At 42.3% G+C, this 19,657-nt stretch overlaps 1 protein-coding gene across 1 annotated transcript in view; it reads left to right on the top strand.

Annotated features, from left to right (window-relative positions):
• Window positions 1-19,657, top strand: part of LOC307189570 (putative ATP-dependent RNA helicase DDX60) — a 113,364-nt gene that overhangs the window by 9,620 nt on the left and 84,087 nt on the right. The window contains exons 7-12 of the mRNA XM_079927755.1: window positions 7,534-7,675; window positions 8,637-8,792; window positions 11,569-11,674; window positions 12,126-12,241; window positions 13,845-14,005; window positions 17,744-17,996. Of these exons, the coding sequence (XP_079783881.1) occupies window positions 7,534-7,675; window positions 8,637-8,792; window positions 11,569-11,674; window positions 12,126-12,241; window positions 13,845-14,005; window positions 17,744-17,996 (934 nt within the window). The remainder of the gene's footprint in view (window positions 1-7,533; window positions 7,676-8,636; window positions 8,793-11,568; window positions 11,675-12,125; window positions 12,242-13,844; window positions 14,006-17,743; window positions 17,997-19,657) is intronic.

Below are 19,657 nucleotides of genomic sequence, written 5' to 3'. Positions count from 1 at the left end.
GTTGACAGGTTTAGTGAGTGAGCGGCGGGGGCAGGGAAGAGTCGGGGGGGACAGTCTCCTCTTGAGCCTCCAGGGGGAGGGGAGGGTGCCATGGTCCACGGGACGCTGGTGGAGGCCGCTGTGTGTTCAGTTTTGGAAAGAGTGCGTTTGAGGGTCCAAGGACATACCCAGATGGAGGTACCAGGTGAGCTGTGTAAATACTGGTTTGGAGCTCCGCAGAGTGGGATGCGTTGGACGTAAAGATTGGGAGTCATCAGCCCACGGATGTTCATGTAGTGGACGAAATTATGTTGGGAGAGAGATGATAAGAGGGCCCGGGGCAGAGACCCGAGAAAGTCCATCGTGCAGTGGTCCCACATAGGCTGAGGTGCTGGGAAGGAACTGCTGAAATGGATGGAGAGGAGAGAGGGGAACGGATGGCTCTGAGAGACGGGAACCGTGTCTCCAAATGTGGGCGTGGCTAATAGGATCAGGTGTGTCGAGAGCTGTAGGGGGTTAAGGACTGAGCACAGTCCGCTGGGTTTGAGGGCACAGGGCTCACTGCTGCTGGGAATCAAGAGGCAGGTGAGCAGAGTGGTGGGAGGAAAGTCAGTGTCAGTGATTCAGAGGTGAGTGGGAGGGAAAACATAACGGTGGAGAGAACTTTCTGTGTAAGAGGCTGAGAATAAGGGAACGGCAAAGGGCAGAGCTGGCACCTGGGTCAATGGAGAGTGCTTTGCAGCACTATTCACAACAGCCAAGACGTAGAATCAACGTAAATATCCATCAACAGAGGAATGGATAAAGAAGATGTGGCACATATGTACAATGGAATATTACTCGGCCCTAAAAATGAATGAAATAATGTTATTTGCAGCAACGTGGATGGACCTAGAGATTGTCATACTGAGTGAAGTAAGTCAGACAGAGAGAGACAAATACCATATGATATCACTTATATGTGGAATCTAAAAAGATGATACAAATGAACTTATTTACAAAACAGAAACAGACTCACAGACATAGAATACAATCCTATGGTTACCAGGGTGTGTAAGGGGGGAGGGATAAATTGGGAGATTGGGATTGACATATACACACTACTCTATATAAAAGAGATAACTAGTAAGGACCTCTGTGTAGCACAGAGAACTCTACCTGGTATTCTGTAAAGATGTATACAGGAAAAGAATCTAAAAAAGAGTGGATACTCTTTTATATGTATACACTTATATGTATAAGTGAATCACTTTGCTGTACACCTGAAACTAACACAACAGAGTAAATCCACTGTACTCCAATATAAAATAAAAAATAAAGAGTGCTTTTAATATGACAGATGGAGCATGTCTAAATGCTGATCATGGAAACTAAGAGAGGATAGGATGAAAATACAGGGAGAGTCAGGTGAGGGGGGCATGCGGAGGATGCCCTTTTATGGAGGGAGGGGTATGGCCGTTCTTACAGGAGAGAGTGAAGAAAGAATGGTACAGATTGGCCGTGACGGAGGTTGTGGGGTCTGTTCCTGCTTGCTGGTGTGAATTTCCTGCTTGCTGGTGTGAATTTCCTCTGTGAAGTAGAGACAAAGTCATGTGCTCAAAGTCATGGCGAGGAAGCAGGCCCGGAAGTTTAAGAACAGTGAAATATGTGGGAGATATTTACTGGAGGCGGGGAAGAGTGAGCTCTACTGAGAGGGACATACCACCCTGTCCTGCCTGGTACTTTGGAGGCTTCCCTTGACATATTTGACAGAAGAATTATAGTGGCACCCGTATGTGTTATCATATACGTTTCCGTGTCCGGTGGGTCCTAACCACATGGCCGCAGGCACAAGGAAGCCAGCTGATGGCATGATATGTACAGAAAGGAACAAGAGAGTTTAGGCGGGGCGGACGCCCTTGGTGGATTTGTACCATTTTATGGAAAAGAAGACAGGAAAGAGGTTTCCGTATCTTTGCAAGGGGGTGGTGCAAATGCTGGGCTAGGAAACAAAGCACCAGAGACAAGCTACAAGGACCCTATCGTGCAGGGGGAGAGCAGAGGGGCTGCTGACCTGGGGGACCTGGTGTGATCAGTGAAGGAGTGTGATGGCCATTACACAGGGCTGGAAGGATGGGCCGGCGGTGGGCGTGAGGAGCCCCTCTTCGGGGCTTGGCAGGCAGACAGACTGTCGTTCCCTGGCCCGTCTCTCCCTCTCCCTTACTTCCCATCTTACTGTAAATGCCTGCCATTCTCTGCCTGAAGGTTTGATCTTCTGGGTCTGAAATGCTGGGGTGTAATGCCCCACCGACGGCAGGTGAGGGCTGGGTGCAGGAGACCCCAGCTTCCTTACACGTCGGGGCAGGTAGCCCTGAAACGTGCTCTACGCTCTCAGAATTCCCCAGTGGAATTAAGCTCTGGTTGTCCACAGGGGTCGTGGGTTGGAAAACATGGTCCTTCCTGGTTTTCTTTTCTTTCCCGTCTCACTTCTGCATCCCCTCACGGGCGCCTCTTGAGAGCAGTCACAAATTAGTGCTTTTCCATAAAGTTGAGGCTCGGGGTCTGCTTCATGGGGGAGCCCAAAGCAAGGCAAGGACGGAGAGCAGGTCCTGGTGATGGCAGGCATGGGTATGTTGGGGAGAATGTGACCTGGGTCAGAGGGGTGAGGGGGATCACTGGATACAAGACATTCGAGAAGTGTCGATGGTATCGTCTTCTTGGAGGCTGAAGTTATCTGTGGTGCTGGTGAAGCTGCGCCAGGCAGGAAAGTCATCGCTATTTGGGTACGTGGGGGACCTAGGAGCGTGGTCAGGAGGGGCTTCCAGACGGAGCAGACGGATGGCGGCAGGCTTTTGGGCCGGGGGAGGAGGATAGATCGGAAGTGACGAGGACACCCCCTCTTCTCCATCCTGTGGTCAAGCCATGCATGGAGCCAGGTGGCAGGGGAGGTGCTTGTTCATCGGGAAAGGCCGCAGTCTGCACTGTGGTCCCCTCTTCCTCACTTTTCCGTCCTCAGCAGACAGGTGTGTCAGAACCACACAAAAAGGAATTCTTCAGGGCTTCTTAGCCTTTTTGTTCTGGGGCCCCTGTGGCTATCTGACGAATGCTGTGGCCCAGAATAATATAAATGCCTCAAATAAGGTTCTGAGGGAAATCAGTTATGGTGAAATACTGTTATCAAAATATTATAACCGTATCGTTTATGATATAGTAACACATGTGCTTCTTTGTTACTACATTAGATAATCAGATAAATACCGTACTTTCAATGGATGGTGAGTGTCAGCAATATCTCGATATGTTTGCAGTGCTTATAATGAAAACATCTGTGATCCCTACTGGTGCCCAATCCCAGCTACTGCCTGGGAGGGACGGTATTTTGTCTGGGTTTGCAATGGAAGAAAATACAAAGTTTGCCACAGGTTAGCAAAAATAAAAATGTAATTTTCTGACCCAAGTTCATGGACTCCCCGAATTCTATCAGGTGAAGAACGTCTGTGAAAACCGCTTTTCTGCACTACCTCTCCCTCATAAGCCTGGCCTCTGGCTAGACTGGCAGGTGCCCTTACTTTGGGGATTGGAAAAACAAAAGCCAAATTCCTGGCTTTTAAAATAATAATACAGTAAGTTCCCTTCACGTTTCGCACTTTCAAAGATGTGAACGTGTGTTCGCACATCCAGTCGCGTAAGTTAGTTCATGTGTCTGGCATGCATTGTCCTGGGCATGGTTCCTCTACAAGTGGTTGTGCTTTTGTGCACTTTACTATCCTGTGTTTGTTTTTTATGTATTCTTTGTGTGAAAAGTATTATAAATCTATGACAGTACATACTATATAGCCGACTGTGTTAGTTGGGTACCTAGGCTAACTTTGTTGGACTTACGAACAAATTGGACTGACAAACAAGCTCTTGGAATAGAACTCGTTCGTATGTAGGGGACTTGCTGTACATTGATCCATGTGTAACAAATATTATTGAAAAGACAACTGTCTTCTTCTGCCCCCACTGCGCCTCCCTCCCCCTTCCCATAGAGTGTCCATGAGTGAGGATGGGACCCCGTTGGAGAATAAGTGAAGGGTCCCCTGCGTGGGGTGGGCAGCGTGATGGAGTCCGCCCTGAGGTTTCGGGCTCTGTGACAGAGAGGACGTGTCGGCAGCATGGAGACTGGGAGACGGTGGCCTCACCGAGGCCACACGCGACCTGGGGCCGCGTGTGCCAGAGGACTGGTCTAGAAAATGCAGTTGGGGTCCGGGCACGAAGGATGGAGATGTGGCCCCTGTGCTGCCAGGGGTGGGAGGGCATCTGAGGTCCTCAGGCCCCGGGTGAGTCCCGCTGGCTGATGAGGGTGCGGAGGTGGGCCTCTGGGCTTGAGGGTCCTCAGAAGGCAGGCGAGATGAGTGGGAAATGTCGTGGCAAGTCCCTCAGCGTCTCAGGGCTGTCTTTGGTAGACATGAGCTCCAGGGGACCCAGTGGAAGCCAGCGAGCAGCCAGTCTCCGTCCTAGGGGCTGGGTCTGTGGCCTGAGCAGAACACAGGAGAGCCCTGTCCCCCTGGGGCCGCATCTTGAGCGGAGGGCACCCTCTTCCAACTGAGACGAGGCGACCCCTGTGTAAACGCCCCTGTTGGGGTCTGGCTGGGGGGATGCAGTGCAGACCCTGGAGGGGATTGACCTGAGGGTGACTGAGAAGTGATGGGTTGGACTAGTTCTGCTGGTGGTGCATAGACTGTATTTACTGTAACAGCTGACAGAGGTGTCGGGTCAGCAGCTGCAGCTCAGGTGCAGACAAGCCCGTCGATGCGTACCTGGGTCATACTTGTGAACATTCACAACTGCTCTGACAGAAGTTTTCAACGGTTTTGTGAGGTGGTGGACACAGTATCATGGGGGTTGCTGACGCTCGAGTGAAAGCATTCTCCTGTGTCCCAGGTCCCACTGGGGAGCTTTGCTCTAGGCGTTTTTGGTTCTGTCAGGCAGAGGCAGACTGTGGCTAATTAAAAGGTTTATGAAGACTCTATTCCTAGTTCCCATTTAATTCACTTTAGACATTTTAATATAAGTCATGCCAGTTTAATACACTGAGCCTATTGATACAGCATGTCAGATCCTGAAATAACACATTATAGCATCGATAATATTGTGCTCTGCTGTAATTTTATTTCTGAGAAATACTTAATTTTTGGTCAACTTTATTGAGGTTGAATTACATGTGCTCAACTATTGAATAGTATGAATGTGTTAACTGTGGTGTTGATTTACAGATTTAAAGGAATGCTCTGAATGTATACTTTTCATTTATAGAGAGTTTTATAAACAATTTCTTATGTACAGTGAGCACGAGTTGAAAAGAACATTACAAAATCTTTCTGCCTTACGGAATGTTCTAAGATGGCCCTGCAGGACATTCCTTGTGGCTTTGGCTGGTAGAAGACATCACCTTTAATTAGGATGGCGTGGACTGCTGGATGTGGTGGGAGGGCCTACCGTTTATTCTGTGCGTGTCCTTGACCTCTGTTGCCTCACTCAGACACATCACTCCTCCTCTGTCCTCATTTTACTAACGAAAACTTGGGCTCAGAAGGGCTGCGGGGCCCATTAGCACAGCTAATAAGTGACCAAGCCGAGGTCCACCTTCATCTCTGCCCAGCTTCCCAGTCTGTGCCCTTCCTCATCTTCTCCTCTCCCGACGTGGGGAGGGCTGACTGTCACCTGGGAGAGCCCCCCCTTGATCTGTCTTCACCATTCTCCATGCTTCACTTTGGTAGCACCTGGGAGCTAGAAGCCTAAGTTCATAACGTAATTTCAGCCTCTGAAATGTTCACAGTGAAGGGCATATCCTCAGGCTTCTGGGGAAGGTAGCTCGGGACGTGGAAGAGAGAGTTTCATGTTGGCTCAAATCTTGACACTTGGGGATGACATGGAGGTACCTCTCAGATGAAGTGGCTCCAGTGAGGAAGCTTTGGTGTCCTGTTTTCGCATATTTCTGTTTACTCAGTGGTGTTATGGGAAAGGCTCTGTGGCCCGGGGGTGGGGACAGCCCTTACATGGCAGTGGTACCCCAAGTACAGCCCCCTGACCAATAGCATCCTAAGAACAGGTTAGAAATGCAGTTTCTTGGGCTCCCCCCAGACCTACTGGATCAGCCTCTGGGGATGCTGCCTAGCAAGCTGTCTTCTCTTTTTTTTTTTTCTTTTTTCTTCTTTTTTTTTTTTGCAGTACGCAGGCCTCTCACTGTTGTGGCCTCTCCCATTGCAGAGCACAGGCTCCGGACGCACAGGCCCAGTGGCCATGGCTCACGGGCCCAGCCACTCCGCGGCATGTGGGCTCTTCCCGGACCGGGGCACGAACCCGCGTCCCCTGCATCGGCAGGTGGACTCCCAACCACTGCGCCACGAGGGAAGCCCTGTCTTCTCTTTAATAATCTTTCCAGGGGAGGTTTTGCAGCAGTTTGAGGACCACAGCTTTATGGCCCTGAAGAGAGCTCGTTCGTGTTTTATTTGTAGGTAAAACTCCACCCTAGGTACCGGGTTCCTGATTCTTTGATACCTGTGACTTCATCAGGAACCCTATACAGCCATCCTCAGTCACCTGGTTAGAGCTGGGCCATCCAGGGTAGGAGCCGATCGCCACACTTGGGTATTAGGCACTTGAAACGTGCCTAAGTCTAAAAGAGACATCAGATTTCATAACCTTCGTGTGAAAAGCATGTAAACTATTCTGTGAATATTTTTATATTGATTACACATTGAAATGACAATATTTTGGGTATGTTGGGTTGAATAAAATAAAATGAATTTCAGCTTTTTTTTTTTAATGTGAAAAAAGTTTAAGAAACATATGGAAGTTTAAGGTAACGTATGCAGCTTGCCTGCGTCCCACTTCTATTGGATAACGCTGTTAAAGTTCCACATCCATATAGATAAAGAGGTTATTCACGTTTGGAGAGCCTGGGTGTGTTATCGTGTGTGCAGCAGAGAAGCCTCCGTTTTTCCCTCTCAACCCAGCTCCCCAAACTCGAACGCCGACTCAAGGGATGACCAGGTTTGTGCGCTGCGGTTGCTTGAGTCGCAGCTGCCCTGTTCTGAGCTCAGTGCTGCCGCTGAAGACGTTCTGCCCGTGAGAGGCGGGAACACAGCTGCCCAGGGATGTAGGTGGATGGGGATCTTTGTGAAGGATCCCCTAAACAATCAAATGCTCTTTTTTTAAATTCTGTTTTGACCTAAAAGTAACATTGGAAGCATTAAACCCTGAGGAAAGAACAGAGGCACATTTGAGAGCAGAAGTATTTCTCTAGTCCCGTATCTGTGGGAGAAAAGTTGTAAGAGTCAAGTACGGATTTCTGTGACTGGGAATAAGGACTATGCTGAATCATTCTTGGTCAGCCTGATTTTCTTTTAACTTTAAATCTTTCAAGGTGTGACACATTCATTATGACCCAGCCTGGAAGGGCTCACGTCCGTAAGAATGGAAGAGCCCAGCCCACTTGCCTTTCAGTTGGATTATTGAGATGTTTGAAGTCTTCTAGGTTCTTGCTAATGTAAAAATTGTCACTAACTTGGTTTTTATTTCCAATTTCAGAAAAAGTGGTGTGAATACTTCATCCTAAGTAATATAGACGTTTTTGAATTTTGGAATCTGGATTTAACTCACCTTTCCGACTTAAGTGATGAGCTTTTATTGAAGAATATAGCATTTTACTATGAAAATGAAAGTGTTCAAGGTACCACCCTAGTATCTTATAATAATTATGCCTTTACCCAGAGATAAACATTATAAAGGATTTAAAGCTTCAAAATTATTTTCCTATACTTGCAACATATAGCAGTCATTTTCTTTCAGATATTTATTTATGCGTGTATATAAGTTTTACTTAGTTGCAATCAGAGTGAATGTTGTATTTAAAAATATTTTTAACTTAATATTACTCCACAAGTATTTTTGGAAAAAATACATCTTTGGGAACTTGGCATTTCTAGATAATTGTAACAGGTGAATTTTTCAGTTAAATATACACAGAACATTTTTCAGAATATTTACTCTAATTAATGTAATCATGTACTACTATTAGATATTTAGGGAATTTTAAGTTTTTCCAAAGATAAAGCTGATTTATATATTTGTTGTATATAATTAATTTTTCTTTCTTTGAATAATTTTATTAGAAGAAATCTTCTGCTGTTTATTCGTAGTCAAAGAAAAATAAAAGACATTTTAAGAGAACTAAAACTGATTGAGCATTATTGAAGCTTCTTTGACCTCTAAGATTTGGTTCCTACATATTGCAAGTGTTAGAATGAGTTAGCTACAAATAAATTTAGCAATCCTCTACAAACTTTCTCATTTTTGAAAAATCATAGTTTTATTCTGTTTTATTGATTATAAAATTATGTGTGACATAACATTTTTTGTTACCTTGAAGAATAGTTAGATATTCACCATCTGTTATTGTTAGTTAAGGCAGTTATAATGTTAATAGTTATCAAATAGGGAAACAGGATAAACTTTAAAGTCTCCAGCCCCACAGTCAACACTAGGGACCGTTTGGCTCTAGGTTCCGTGTGGCACTCACAGAAAATTTCACTGTTTGATAAGCATTTCAGAGCTCTGTGAATTTAGTTAAAATGTGTGCTTCTGTGTATGTGTGAATGACTTTCAGTGTTTACTACTTTGAACTCATGTAGGGCTACATTTGAATTTGGGAAATGGCATTATGAAAGATTATGCACATCTCTGGGATACTGTATCAAAGTTGGTCACAAAGTTTGATGTTGGAAAGCCATTTCCTCTGAGAACAGAACAATTTCCTTTTCTTAAAAAGGATCCATCACCAATCAAAGGTAATAAATCTCTAAATTAATTTGAAATAAAAGCATCGTTCCTCTGAAAATGTTTTGAAAGCACCAGTAACTAAATGTTGCAAGTATAAATAATTTTCGGGTACTATGCATTTAAAATGACCTATACTGTCATATCCTTGGGGAGATAATCCTTTGAGTATAATTTTGAACAGTGATATGTTTTCCTTGTAACTAACGTTGTTGCCAATTTTTAAGAAAGCCAGTGACTTCCATTTCTATCAATCTGAAGTGTAGATCAAGTGAAAAATCTCTTGTGCGTAATGATGGAAAAGTTAGATAAGAGACACCAAACACCTTTTTACAAAATCGTAAGTAAGCTCAAAACAATAGGAGGGAAATTCCAGGAGCCAAACATGAAGGGAGAGACTGATCTCTGGGTCACTCTGAGAATTTCTAATTGTAGGTCTGCCCTCCTAAGAATCTGGGTTTCAGTGTACTCAGTCAGCAGAGTCAAGACAACTCTAAGCTGGAAAATAACCTTCAAGCGATCAAAGGAATCTGGCGTGTTCTCTGTAGAGGAACATCCTCATATACCCTGATTTTACAGGGCTTCTCTGCCGCATACGAGTGCACATGCAAATTTATAAACAGCAGAGAAATAAGCCCCCGGACAAACAGTAAGCTGCAAAACGAGAACTCTTAAGTATTTCAGATTTTCTAATTGTCACAAGTAGAATATACTATATGTATGTTTAAAAATGCTTGAAGAAATAAAATATGAAATTTGAAACGTGAAAAACAAAATGATAGAAAACATCTTCACATTTTAAAATATTCAAAGTTGTAGAAATGAAAAGACTGTCAATGGATAGGTTCAAAAGCTGATTGGATTTGGCTAAAGAGAGAATTTGTGAGCTAGAAATAGATCAAAAGAACTACAGGTACAATAGTGATGAACACATTACATACCTTAAAATTTACACAGGGTTATATGTCAGTTATATCTCAAGCTGGAGAAATTTTAAAAGAACCGGAAAACAAACAAAAGAAATAGAGATAAAAAATGATAAAATACATGTTAAAAGACATGGAAGACAGAATGAAGCCGTCTAATCTTTCGTTCATTTGGAGATTTGGAAGGAGAGGCCAAGCCAGTGTAGATTGGGCCATATTTGACGAGACCGTGGCTGGCGTTTGCCTGGACGATGAAAGACAGGGATTTGCGCACTCAGGGTATATGATGAGTCCCGAGCGGGACAAAGCAAACGTATGCACATGCACACGCACACGTACAAATATACACACTAGGCACAATGCAGTGGGATTAGAGAATGTAAAAAATAAATATCTTAAAAGGACCAGAGTTACCTACAAAGGAATAAAAATTAGTCTCTAATAATAGACTTCCCCAAATATCATTATAGAAGTCAGAACATAATGAAATCATATGTTATTCTTAAAATACAGTTTTAAAAAATGAGTAGCTTGGACATTTTTCAAAATACAAACGCTGATTTATCCATCATCCTGTCGTCACTGGAGACATTTCTATATCATGAATTTCAGGCAGAATAAAATGACCCCAGATGGAAAGTGACAAAGAAAGCTAAGGGATGTATATGTATAACTGATTCACTTTGTTATAAAGCAAACTAACACACCATTGTAAAGCAATTATACCCCAATAAAGATGTTAAAATTAAAAAAAAAAAAAGAAGAATGCTAAGGGGGGTTGGGGATGTATTGATACAAGTGTATTTTTCAGAGTACAGGGGAAGGGTATATATCCCCTTTCATTATGTCAGAATGAGTTCCACCAGACAAAGACGCTTGAGAGCAAGGAGTTTATTGTTCCCAGGAAGATCCAATAAGGGAGTGCTTAGGTAATACCAGGAAGAAAACACAGTCGGTGCAGGCTGTGTTATTGCGTAGGTTTCCACGTGGGCAACTACAGGTAAGTTTTACTGGGTGGGAATCCTAGAACTGTGTGCAAACCACTTTGGAGATGTCTTACCCAAAGAGCAAGGTAGCTGGGGTATTTACCTTGTGAGTTTCGTCAAGTCTCGGGGGGCATGAAATCCTTAGGACTCTGGCTGCGCCCAAGGCTGCAAGAAGAAAGTGCTCAGGGAGAGTTGTAGGGACTCGTAGGAAGGTTTCAGGCAAACACAGGAACGGTGGACGTCAAGGAAATACCGAGCAGGGCAATTGCAGCTCACCTAGAATTATGAACCAGACACTGGATAAAGGGGCATTTGTTAGCCAGCTGTTGTATATACGATCAATATGTGACGTGTGATATCCATCTATCATATGTAGGTGTACATGGGCATAACATCAAGGAGGATGTAAGAGAAGACTAATGATATAACATAATTTCATTGACATCTGTATTTTCCCCCTACTTCTTTTTTATTTTTATAAAAGCATATATGAGATTTCTGAGTGAGACTTCCATATTTAAATTCCTTGTCTCATAATAGGAAATAAGAAAAGGAACAAACATTTGAAATAGGAAACATAGGCGTTTTTCTGTCTGTCAGTGTATCTCTTCATCCATCCATCCATCCATCCGTCTATCTATCCTTCTATCTACCTACCTACATGCCTAATTGCTGCCTATTTCTTTATATTCTGCCGTGTTCCAGAATGTTTTAATGTGGAAAATAGCTTTATGGGAAGGGCTAGAATTGATTAACGTAAATAAATAAGATCAATGAAACATGATATTTTTTTAAATGTGAAATTTTAGAAAATGATATGTAACATTGCTGTATGAAAGTTTCACATTTGACCTTGTCTTACTACTTTTTTACAGATACCTCCAAGGAAAAGATGGCTAATTTGGGTTTTATTCCAGTGTCATGTCAGGTGGTTGATAAGTTTGCCGGGGACATTTTGAAAGATTTGCCTTTCCTAACGAGGTATGGGAGCCCCTGGGTGGAATGGATGAATGACTCATTAGAGCTTTTACAAAGTTGGACAGATTATTTATAAAGAGGTTATATTAGATGTAACCTGTGTTTGTAACACATAATGAGCTTAGTTTCAAATTTACCAATGTCTTGTGATCCTAACTAGCTTAAAAATCAACATAGTTTTAACCTTAGAGTAAAATCATTCCAGCTGTGTGTTTGTAATTAATGAATGAGTGGATGAATATTTGTTGATGTCCATGGCACGAGATATGGGGTGGATTCTGGGTTCTGAAGCCCCATTAAACTGCTCTTTGGATTCTATCACCCACATTATATCTCGGAAAGAGGAAAAGTGGCTATGATTTTTAAAAAAAAATTTTTTTAAATGAGATCTATGCTGTGCTATATTTGGAGGCACGCAGTTTAAAATGTGCCTATGTTTCTTTTCATCTCATAGCGATGATCCTATTGTAACTTCACTGGTCAAGCAGAAAGAATTTGATGAGCTTGTGCACTGGCATTCCCACAGACCCCTTAGTGATGATTATGACAGGACAAAGGGTCAGTTTGATGGTGAGTTCTGCGATTCTGGTGAAATACCTTAAAATCTCTTTCACTTTCTGCCTTTTATGTTACAATGAAAAATTATTCTATTTCTTGAATAACAATAATGTACAAGGTACGTAGATATATGTCAGTAAAGAGGGTGAGGAAAGAGCCCCACTTTGCTGACCGTCATGTGTACAGGGGCACACAGCTGTCTTAGGAGCAAGTGCACAGAGGTGGCATTTGTCCCACAAAAGTTAGCAGCTGTTTTAAACCAAGACAGTTTATAGTTTAAGACACCTGTGTGCTCCCTGATGGCAGAAATACTGAGGCTGTAGGCTTGCAAGCAGTAGCAGCTGCTTTCACGTCACCCATAACAAGGGCAGCAGTTTACCCACCTTCACGCTCGGGATGGAGGCTGTGGCACCACTGAGAGCAAGTTAGCCGAGACTGACTTAGGGACCCTTTTCCCCGGCTCATCCCTTGTCTTCTTTTGTCTACCCCATGCTCACCCCCACCCTGCTTTCAGTGGACAGAACTTACCTTCAGAAGAATCTCAGAGTGGACCTAGTAAGCATGTTCCCACGGAACACTTCCCAGCCTGCTGTTAGAAACAACTACTAATATACTGAAAAATACAAGGGAGTTTTTAGATCAATCATTAACATCCTTGGGAGCCGTTTGATTTACATATGTAGATACAGATATAGAAAAATCAGCCTGCTTAACAATCCCTTGAAGTGAGTGCTGTAGTTTTCTCTGGGGATGGGAGTAAGTCATACGTTCAGTGTTGGGATTTCCTATGTCATTGGAGTTTTCCACAGTGAGTCTTTCTGAGCTGCCAAGTTCTTGGCTCTGTGGCCATGGTCTGGAGTAAGGATTTTTCTGTCAAGTGATACAAGAAGCCGTGATACCCTAGATGGACATCTTCCTGATTTGGCCTTAACCTTCCCCTTCTTTTTTTTTTAATTAATTAATTAATTTATATTTTTGGCTGCATTGGGCCTTTGTTGCTGCGAGCGGGCTTTCTCTAGTTGTGGCGAGCGGGGGCTACTCTTCGTTGTGGTGCACAGGCTTCTCACTGTGGTGGCTTCTCTTGTTGCAGAGTGTGGGCTTCAGTAGCTGTGGCACGTGGGCTCAGTAGTTGTGACTCGCAGGCTCTAGAGCGCAGGCTCAGTAGTTGTGGTGCACGGGCTTAGTTGCTCCGCAGCATGTGGGATCTTCCCAGACCAGGGCTTGAACCCATGTCCCCTGCATTGGCAGTGGATTCTTAACCACTGTGCCACCAGGGAAGCCCTACCTTCCCCCCCTTCTTAACTTCATTCACAGGGCACAAAACAGAAGTAATGCCCAGAATCTGTCATTCTTTGTAGCATCTTGATATTTGCTTTGAGAGGTGTACAATAAAAGGGTGTTTTGTCCCTTGCATCCTTTAAATAAAGTAAGGAATCATTCTGTGGACAAGAGATGGTGTGATTCAAGATTCCTTCTTTAACAAAAGTCATCAGCCTAAGTTACTGTTCCAAACTGAAAAGAAAAGTGCACGTGAGTGTGGGATGGTGTGAAGGATTAGTGAGAATGCTGTTGAAAATATGTAGTAGTGTTGCATTTTAAGCTTTTTCTTTTCCAGAAAAATCTAGAGATCCTCTTCATCTTAGATCTGTGCAAAAGTATCATCTTTTTCAACAATTTTATGGGAAGTCATTAGAATCAGTCTCTTCAAAATTGGTTGTACCTCAAGCTATCAAGCCAAGGAAGAATTTCTGTGAACCCAAGAGCAAAAAGATACAGGTAGGTTATATTCATTCTATCAAATTTTTTTTTACTTTTCATTGTCCTTTATTGTTATTTGTTCAATCCCTTTGATAGTTGCTTTCCATGCTACGTTTTTAGAAAAGTAAAGGGATGGGAAAGATACTCCATGCAAATGGAAACCAAAAGAAAGCAGGGGTAGCTGTACTTATACCATAGAAAATAGACTTTAATACAAAGACTGTAATAAGGGAGATAGAAGGTCATTATATAATGATAAAGCTGAAAACCTGAAAGCTTTTTCTCTAAGATCAGGAACAAGACAAGGATGCCAGTCTCACCACTTATATTCAACATAGGACTGGAAGTTTTAGCCAGAGCAGTTAGGCAAGTAAAAGAAATAAAAGGCATCTACATTGGAAAGGAAGAAGTAACACTGCCTGTTTGCAGATGACATTATATTATATAAAAACCCCACCAAAAAACTGTCAGAACTAATAAATGAATTCAGTAAAGTCACAGGATACAAAATCAATATACAAAAATCTGTTGTGTTTCTATACACTAATGATGAACTATCAGGAGCAGAAATGAAGAAAACAATCCCAATTACAATTGCATCAAAGAGAATAAAATACCTAGGAATAAATTTAACCAAGGAGGTTACAGTACATTGAAAACTACAAGACAGTGATGAAAGAAATTGAAGAGGATACAAATAAATGGAAAGATATTCTGCGCTCATGGATTGGAAGAAAGAATATTGTTAAAATGTCCTCACTGCCCAGTGCAATCTATAGATTTAATGCAATCCCTATCAAAATTCCAATGACATTTTCCACAGAAATAGAACAAACAATCCTAAAATTTGTATGGAGCCATAAAACACCCTGAATAGCCAAAACAATCTTCAGGAAAAAGAACAAATCTACAGGCATCACACTCTCTGATTTCAAGCTATATTACAAAGTTATAGTAATCAAAACAGTATGGTATTGGCATAAAAACAGGTACATGGGTCAATGGAACAGAATAGAGAGCCCAGAAATAAACTCAAGCGTGTATGGTCAATTAATTTATGACAAAGGAGGTAAGAATATACAATGGAGAAAAGACAGCCTCTTCAATAAATGGTGTTGGGAAACCTGGACAGCTACATGCAAAAAAACGAGGCTTGGAACCCTATCTTATACTATACACAAGAATTAACTCAAGATGGATCAAAGACTTCAAGACCTGAAACTGTAAAAGTCCTAGAAGAAAACATAAGCCATAAGCTCCTTAACATTGGTCTTGGTGATGATTTTTTGGATTTGACACCAATGGCAAAGGTAACAAAAGCAAAAATTGACAAGTGAGATTGTATCAAACTAAGAAGATTCTTCGTAGCAGAGGAAACCATCAAAGAAATGAATAGGCAACTAACTACAAAATGGGAGAAAATATTTGCAAATCATATATTTGATAAGGGGTTACTATTTAAAATATACAAAAAACTCATACAACTCAATAGCAAAAAATAGAACAATCTGATTAAAAAGTAGGCAGAGTAACTAAATGGATATTTTTCCAAAGAAGACATGCAGATGGCTAACAGGCACATGAGAAGATGCTCAACGTCACTAGTCATAGGGGAAATCAAATCAAAACCACAATGAGATATCGACTCACACCTGTCAGAATGGCCATCATTAAAAGGGCAAGAAACAACAAGTGTTGGCCAGGATGTGGAGAAAAGGGAGCCCTTGTGCACTGTTGGTGGAAATGTAAATTGGTGCAGCCACTATGGAAAATGGTATATTTCCTCCAAATATTAAAAATAAAACTACTGTATAGTCCTGCATTCCCATTTCTGGTATTTATCCAAGAAAAGAAAACAGGATGTAGAAGAGATCTCTGCAGTCCCATGTTCATTACAGTATTATTCACAGCAGCCAAGATACGGAAACAATGTAAGCATCCAGCAAGGGATGAATGGATAAAGAAGACGTGGTCTGTATATATATTGGAATATTATTCAGTTACAAGGAGGAAATTCTGCCATTTGTGACAGCGCGGTTGATCCTAGAGGTGCTAAGTGATGTAGGTCAGACAGACAAGGCAGATACTGTGTGGTGTAACTTACACGTGGAATCCAAAAGAAAAAAAAGGTCAAACTCATAGAAACAGAGAGGAGAAACATGGTGACTAGAGTGGATAACCCTACATCATATCATTGAATTTGCTAAGAGAGTAGATTTTAAATATTCTCCCCTCCCTCCTCCCCCAAAAGATAAATATGTGAGTTGATGAGTGGGTTAATTAACTCAGTGGGGAGAACCCTTCCACAATGTACATGTATATCAAGCCACCGTGATGTACACTTTCAATATCCTACAATTTTTCAGTTATACCTAAAGTTAAAAAAATATTTGAGCAGACATGAGGACTTTTGCTTTAATAGTCAACAAGCCACCTCAGGCCCAGCTTGGTGGTCTTTGTTTTTCTCCTCACGGTGACAACCTCCTTTTTATTTTCACAGCCAATTTGATCTTTAGTGAGACCATCCAATTACAACTATTCCTTTTTTATTTACTGAAAAGCTTCTTTTATATAGTTTTTTTTTTTTCGAGAGAGGTTATAAAGTAGAAAGTTGGCAAAAATTCTGATTACCTAGTGTAAGGTATAAAGACTGAAAAAAGTTTCATGTTTTTTTTATCTTCTACATTATTGGAAATTCAGTAAATTATCTCGTGGAGATTAAACAACCTCAGCACAGTGTAAATGTGCTCTTCCAGCAACACTTCAAGCTAAAACAAACACATTGTACCTGGCAAAGAGCCAGGGCTTGTTCTTGTCCTAACTGAGACAGAACCATGCCGAGTTATCCCAGGACAGGACAGTACATTTGGGAAGTTGAAACATTGGAGAAGCTCCACTGATTCAAATTAAATACTGAGAAAGTGATGACAATGAAAATTGACTTCATTAAAGGCAAAGTTTAGATATGAGTTTCATGACTAAGCAGAATAATGGAAGGTTTGTCAGTGTTCTCTTATGGATACAACAGTTCTCTAATTTTCTTTGCACATTAATAAGTAGGTAAAAGTGTAGTAGAAGTGGGTCTATATTGTGTGTAAGTTGGTTTGGAAATGCTTGTCTAGACAGAGCAAACCGGTTTATTTATGATGTTCCTTCCTACCTGCCCCTTCCTCATTCACCCATAAAAGAGGATGAACTTGTGCTGTGCTTGGGACACACCGACAACTATTGCACATTCCTGTCTCATGACAAGGAAAATCACAACTGCATTGCGTGTGACGAGCATTTGATAGAGAGACGTCCGGGCAGGGGAGGAATACGTACTCAGGCTGGGAGAGTTGAGCAAGGCTTTGTGGAAGAAATATCTAGAAGCACAAGTTGGGGTAGAGAGGTGACCATGGGGAATGAAAGAGGAAAACCAATTCCCGAGAGATCAGGAGACAGAAAAACCAGGGTCCTGGTGTTTCTGATTGTATTACAGTTACTCTTCAATTTATAACCTACACCACTTAGAAATCTAGAAAAATTATCTGCACAGAGGCGTTATAGTCATTAAGTTGGATTGTCCAAAGATTTCAATTCACAGAGGCTTCAGTGTTAAGAAACAGACACTGAAATGAAGATTGTGCCTTGTCAAGAGTGGGATGACGTTCAAAATAATCAATATACACTTAAAACTATTGTCTCATTCATGCAATGGCATCTTGGACTATTTCCAACTTGTTTTATGACATGTTTCCTTCTTTTTTGGGGCAGGAGACCAAGGCTGAAAAAATTACTAGAGAGAATAAGGAGAGGCTGTTTGCCAAGGAAGAAGAAAAAGAAGAGAAAAAATGGAATGTTCTGTCCTTTTCTATTGAGGAGGAAATGAAAGAGAATTTAAACTCTGGAATAAAGAACCTAGAAGATTTTTTGAAATCATGTAAAAGTAGCCCAGTGAAATTTCGAGTTGAAATGGTGGGGATTACTGCCTGCTTGAGAGCGTGGAAAGAGCATTGCCGTGGTGAAGGTATGTGGCTGTGAGTGCCTGTTGATTTGTTAGTTTGAATACATTGGAAAAGAATAAAAATCTAATGATGATAACTGTTATTTATTAACTGGAAGTCTGTGTTAGAAGGCTTAGGGAAGCCTTAGATGCATTATCTGATTTTGTCCTTGGAGAAGTCCTCTCAGTACTACTACCTCTATTTTATCAATGAGCAATGAAGTCTCAAAGGGGGCCCCAGTAGCAAAGATACAGCACATTCATAAGCAAATTCAAATCAATTCCTTATCACTTACATGTGGGATCTAAAATATGACACTAATGAACTTACCTACGAAACAGAAACAGACATGCAGACATAGAGATCAGACTTGTGGTTGCCAAGGAGCGGGGGAGGGAAGGATTGGGAGTTTGGGATTAGCAGATGCAAACTAGTACATATAGGATGGATAAACAACAAGGTCCTACTGTAGAGCACAGGGAACTATTGGAAAAGAATATGAAAAAGAATGTGTGTGTATAACTGAATCACTTTGCTGTATAGCAGAAATTAACACAACAATGTAAGTCAACTACACTCCAATAAAAAAATTCAAATCAATTCCCAGTCAGAGTTTACAAACAACCACTTAGAGAGTTGTGGGCCTCGTTAAGGGGACCCACAGATGGCGAGGTCCCAGGGAGAGTCTGTCATTCATCTCTGAGATCTGAAGCGCGAGCATTTTCTTTCTGGGCAGAACTCGGCTCAGGTTCGCCTGGCATGCTGAGTTCTTCCAGAAGTTGCTGTGGTTTCCATGTGCTCTACTTTACAACTGCTACAATAGATAGTAGAAAAGAAAAGAAGAGGCAGGAAGAGGCAGGTAAGAGAGAAACATGGCTGGATAGAGACGTGTAAGTTGATGGCAGGTGAAATGATGAGGGGCCAGTATGCCTCCAAACTGACAGTACTTCCGAGTACACCTCATTGACCGGTCTGTCTTGGTCGTCTCCACACTTGAATCCGTTGAACACGGGGTCACTGGGGGTTCTTCTCCCCCCTACCCCGTCATTCTACAAACTTCAATCTGCCCCTGCAACGACAGACTTCGCTGAGGATTTCATCCCAGGGAGAAGCATAAGACTTGGCCTCTGTGGGTCTCTCTAAGATGTTGTGTCAGGATTTGCAGTTGCCCTGAGAGAGATCAGGATTAACAGTGGCTTAAATTTCTTTTGTAGCCTGTATAGCATCAGCATGTGTTTGGTAATATTTGTTAAATAGATAAAATGTAGGTTGATTGGAAGAAAGGGCGAATCAAAACTGCCCTAACATGTGAAGTATGAAAAGACCAGCCGTGAGGGGGACTAGAAAGGATGTAAGTGATTGTAAAGAAATGGACAGGGATTAGCAAGGTTTGGATCTGGTAGGTGTAACAGACTGAATTTAAAGGCTCCAGTGGTTACACCAGATACTTATCTCTGGTCACCATTAGGGTTCAATAAATGTTGCCAAGTTTTTTTTTTTTTTTTTTTTTTTTGCGGTACGCAGGCTTCTCACTGTTGTGGCCCCTCCCGTTGTGGAGCACAGGCTCCAGACGCGCAGGCTCAGCGGCCATGGCTCATGGGCCCAGCCGCTCCGCGGCATGTGGGATCTTCCCGGACCGGGGCATGAACCCGCGTCCCCTGCATCGGCAGGTGGACTCTCAACC

Source organism: Stenella coeruleoalba (genome assembly GCF_951394435.1).
Source record: "Stenella coeruleoalba genome assembly, chromosome: 7".
In the NCBI taxonomy this organism is placed as follows: Eukaryota; Metazoa; Chordata; class Mammalia; order Artiodactyla; family Delphinidae; genus Stenella; species Stenella coeruleoalba.
Note: the sequence above shows the minus strand (reverse complement) of the source record. Positions and strands in the feature narration are given on the sequence as shown.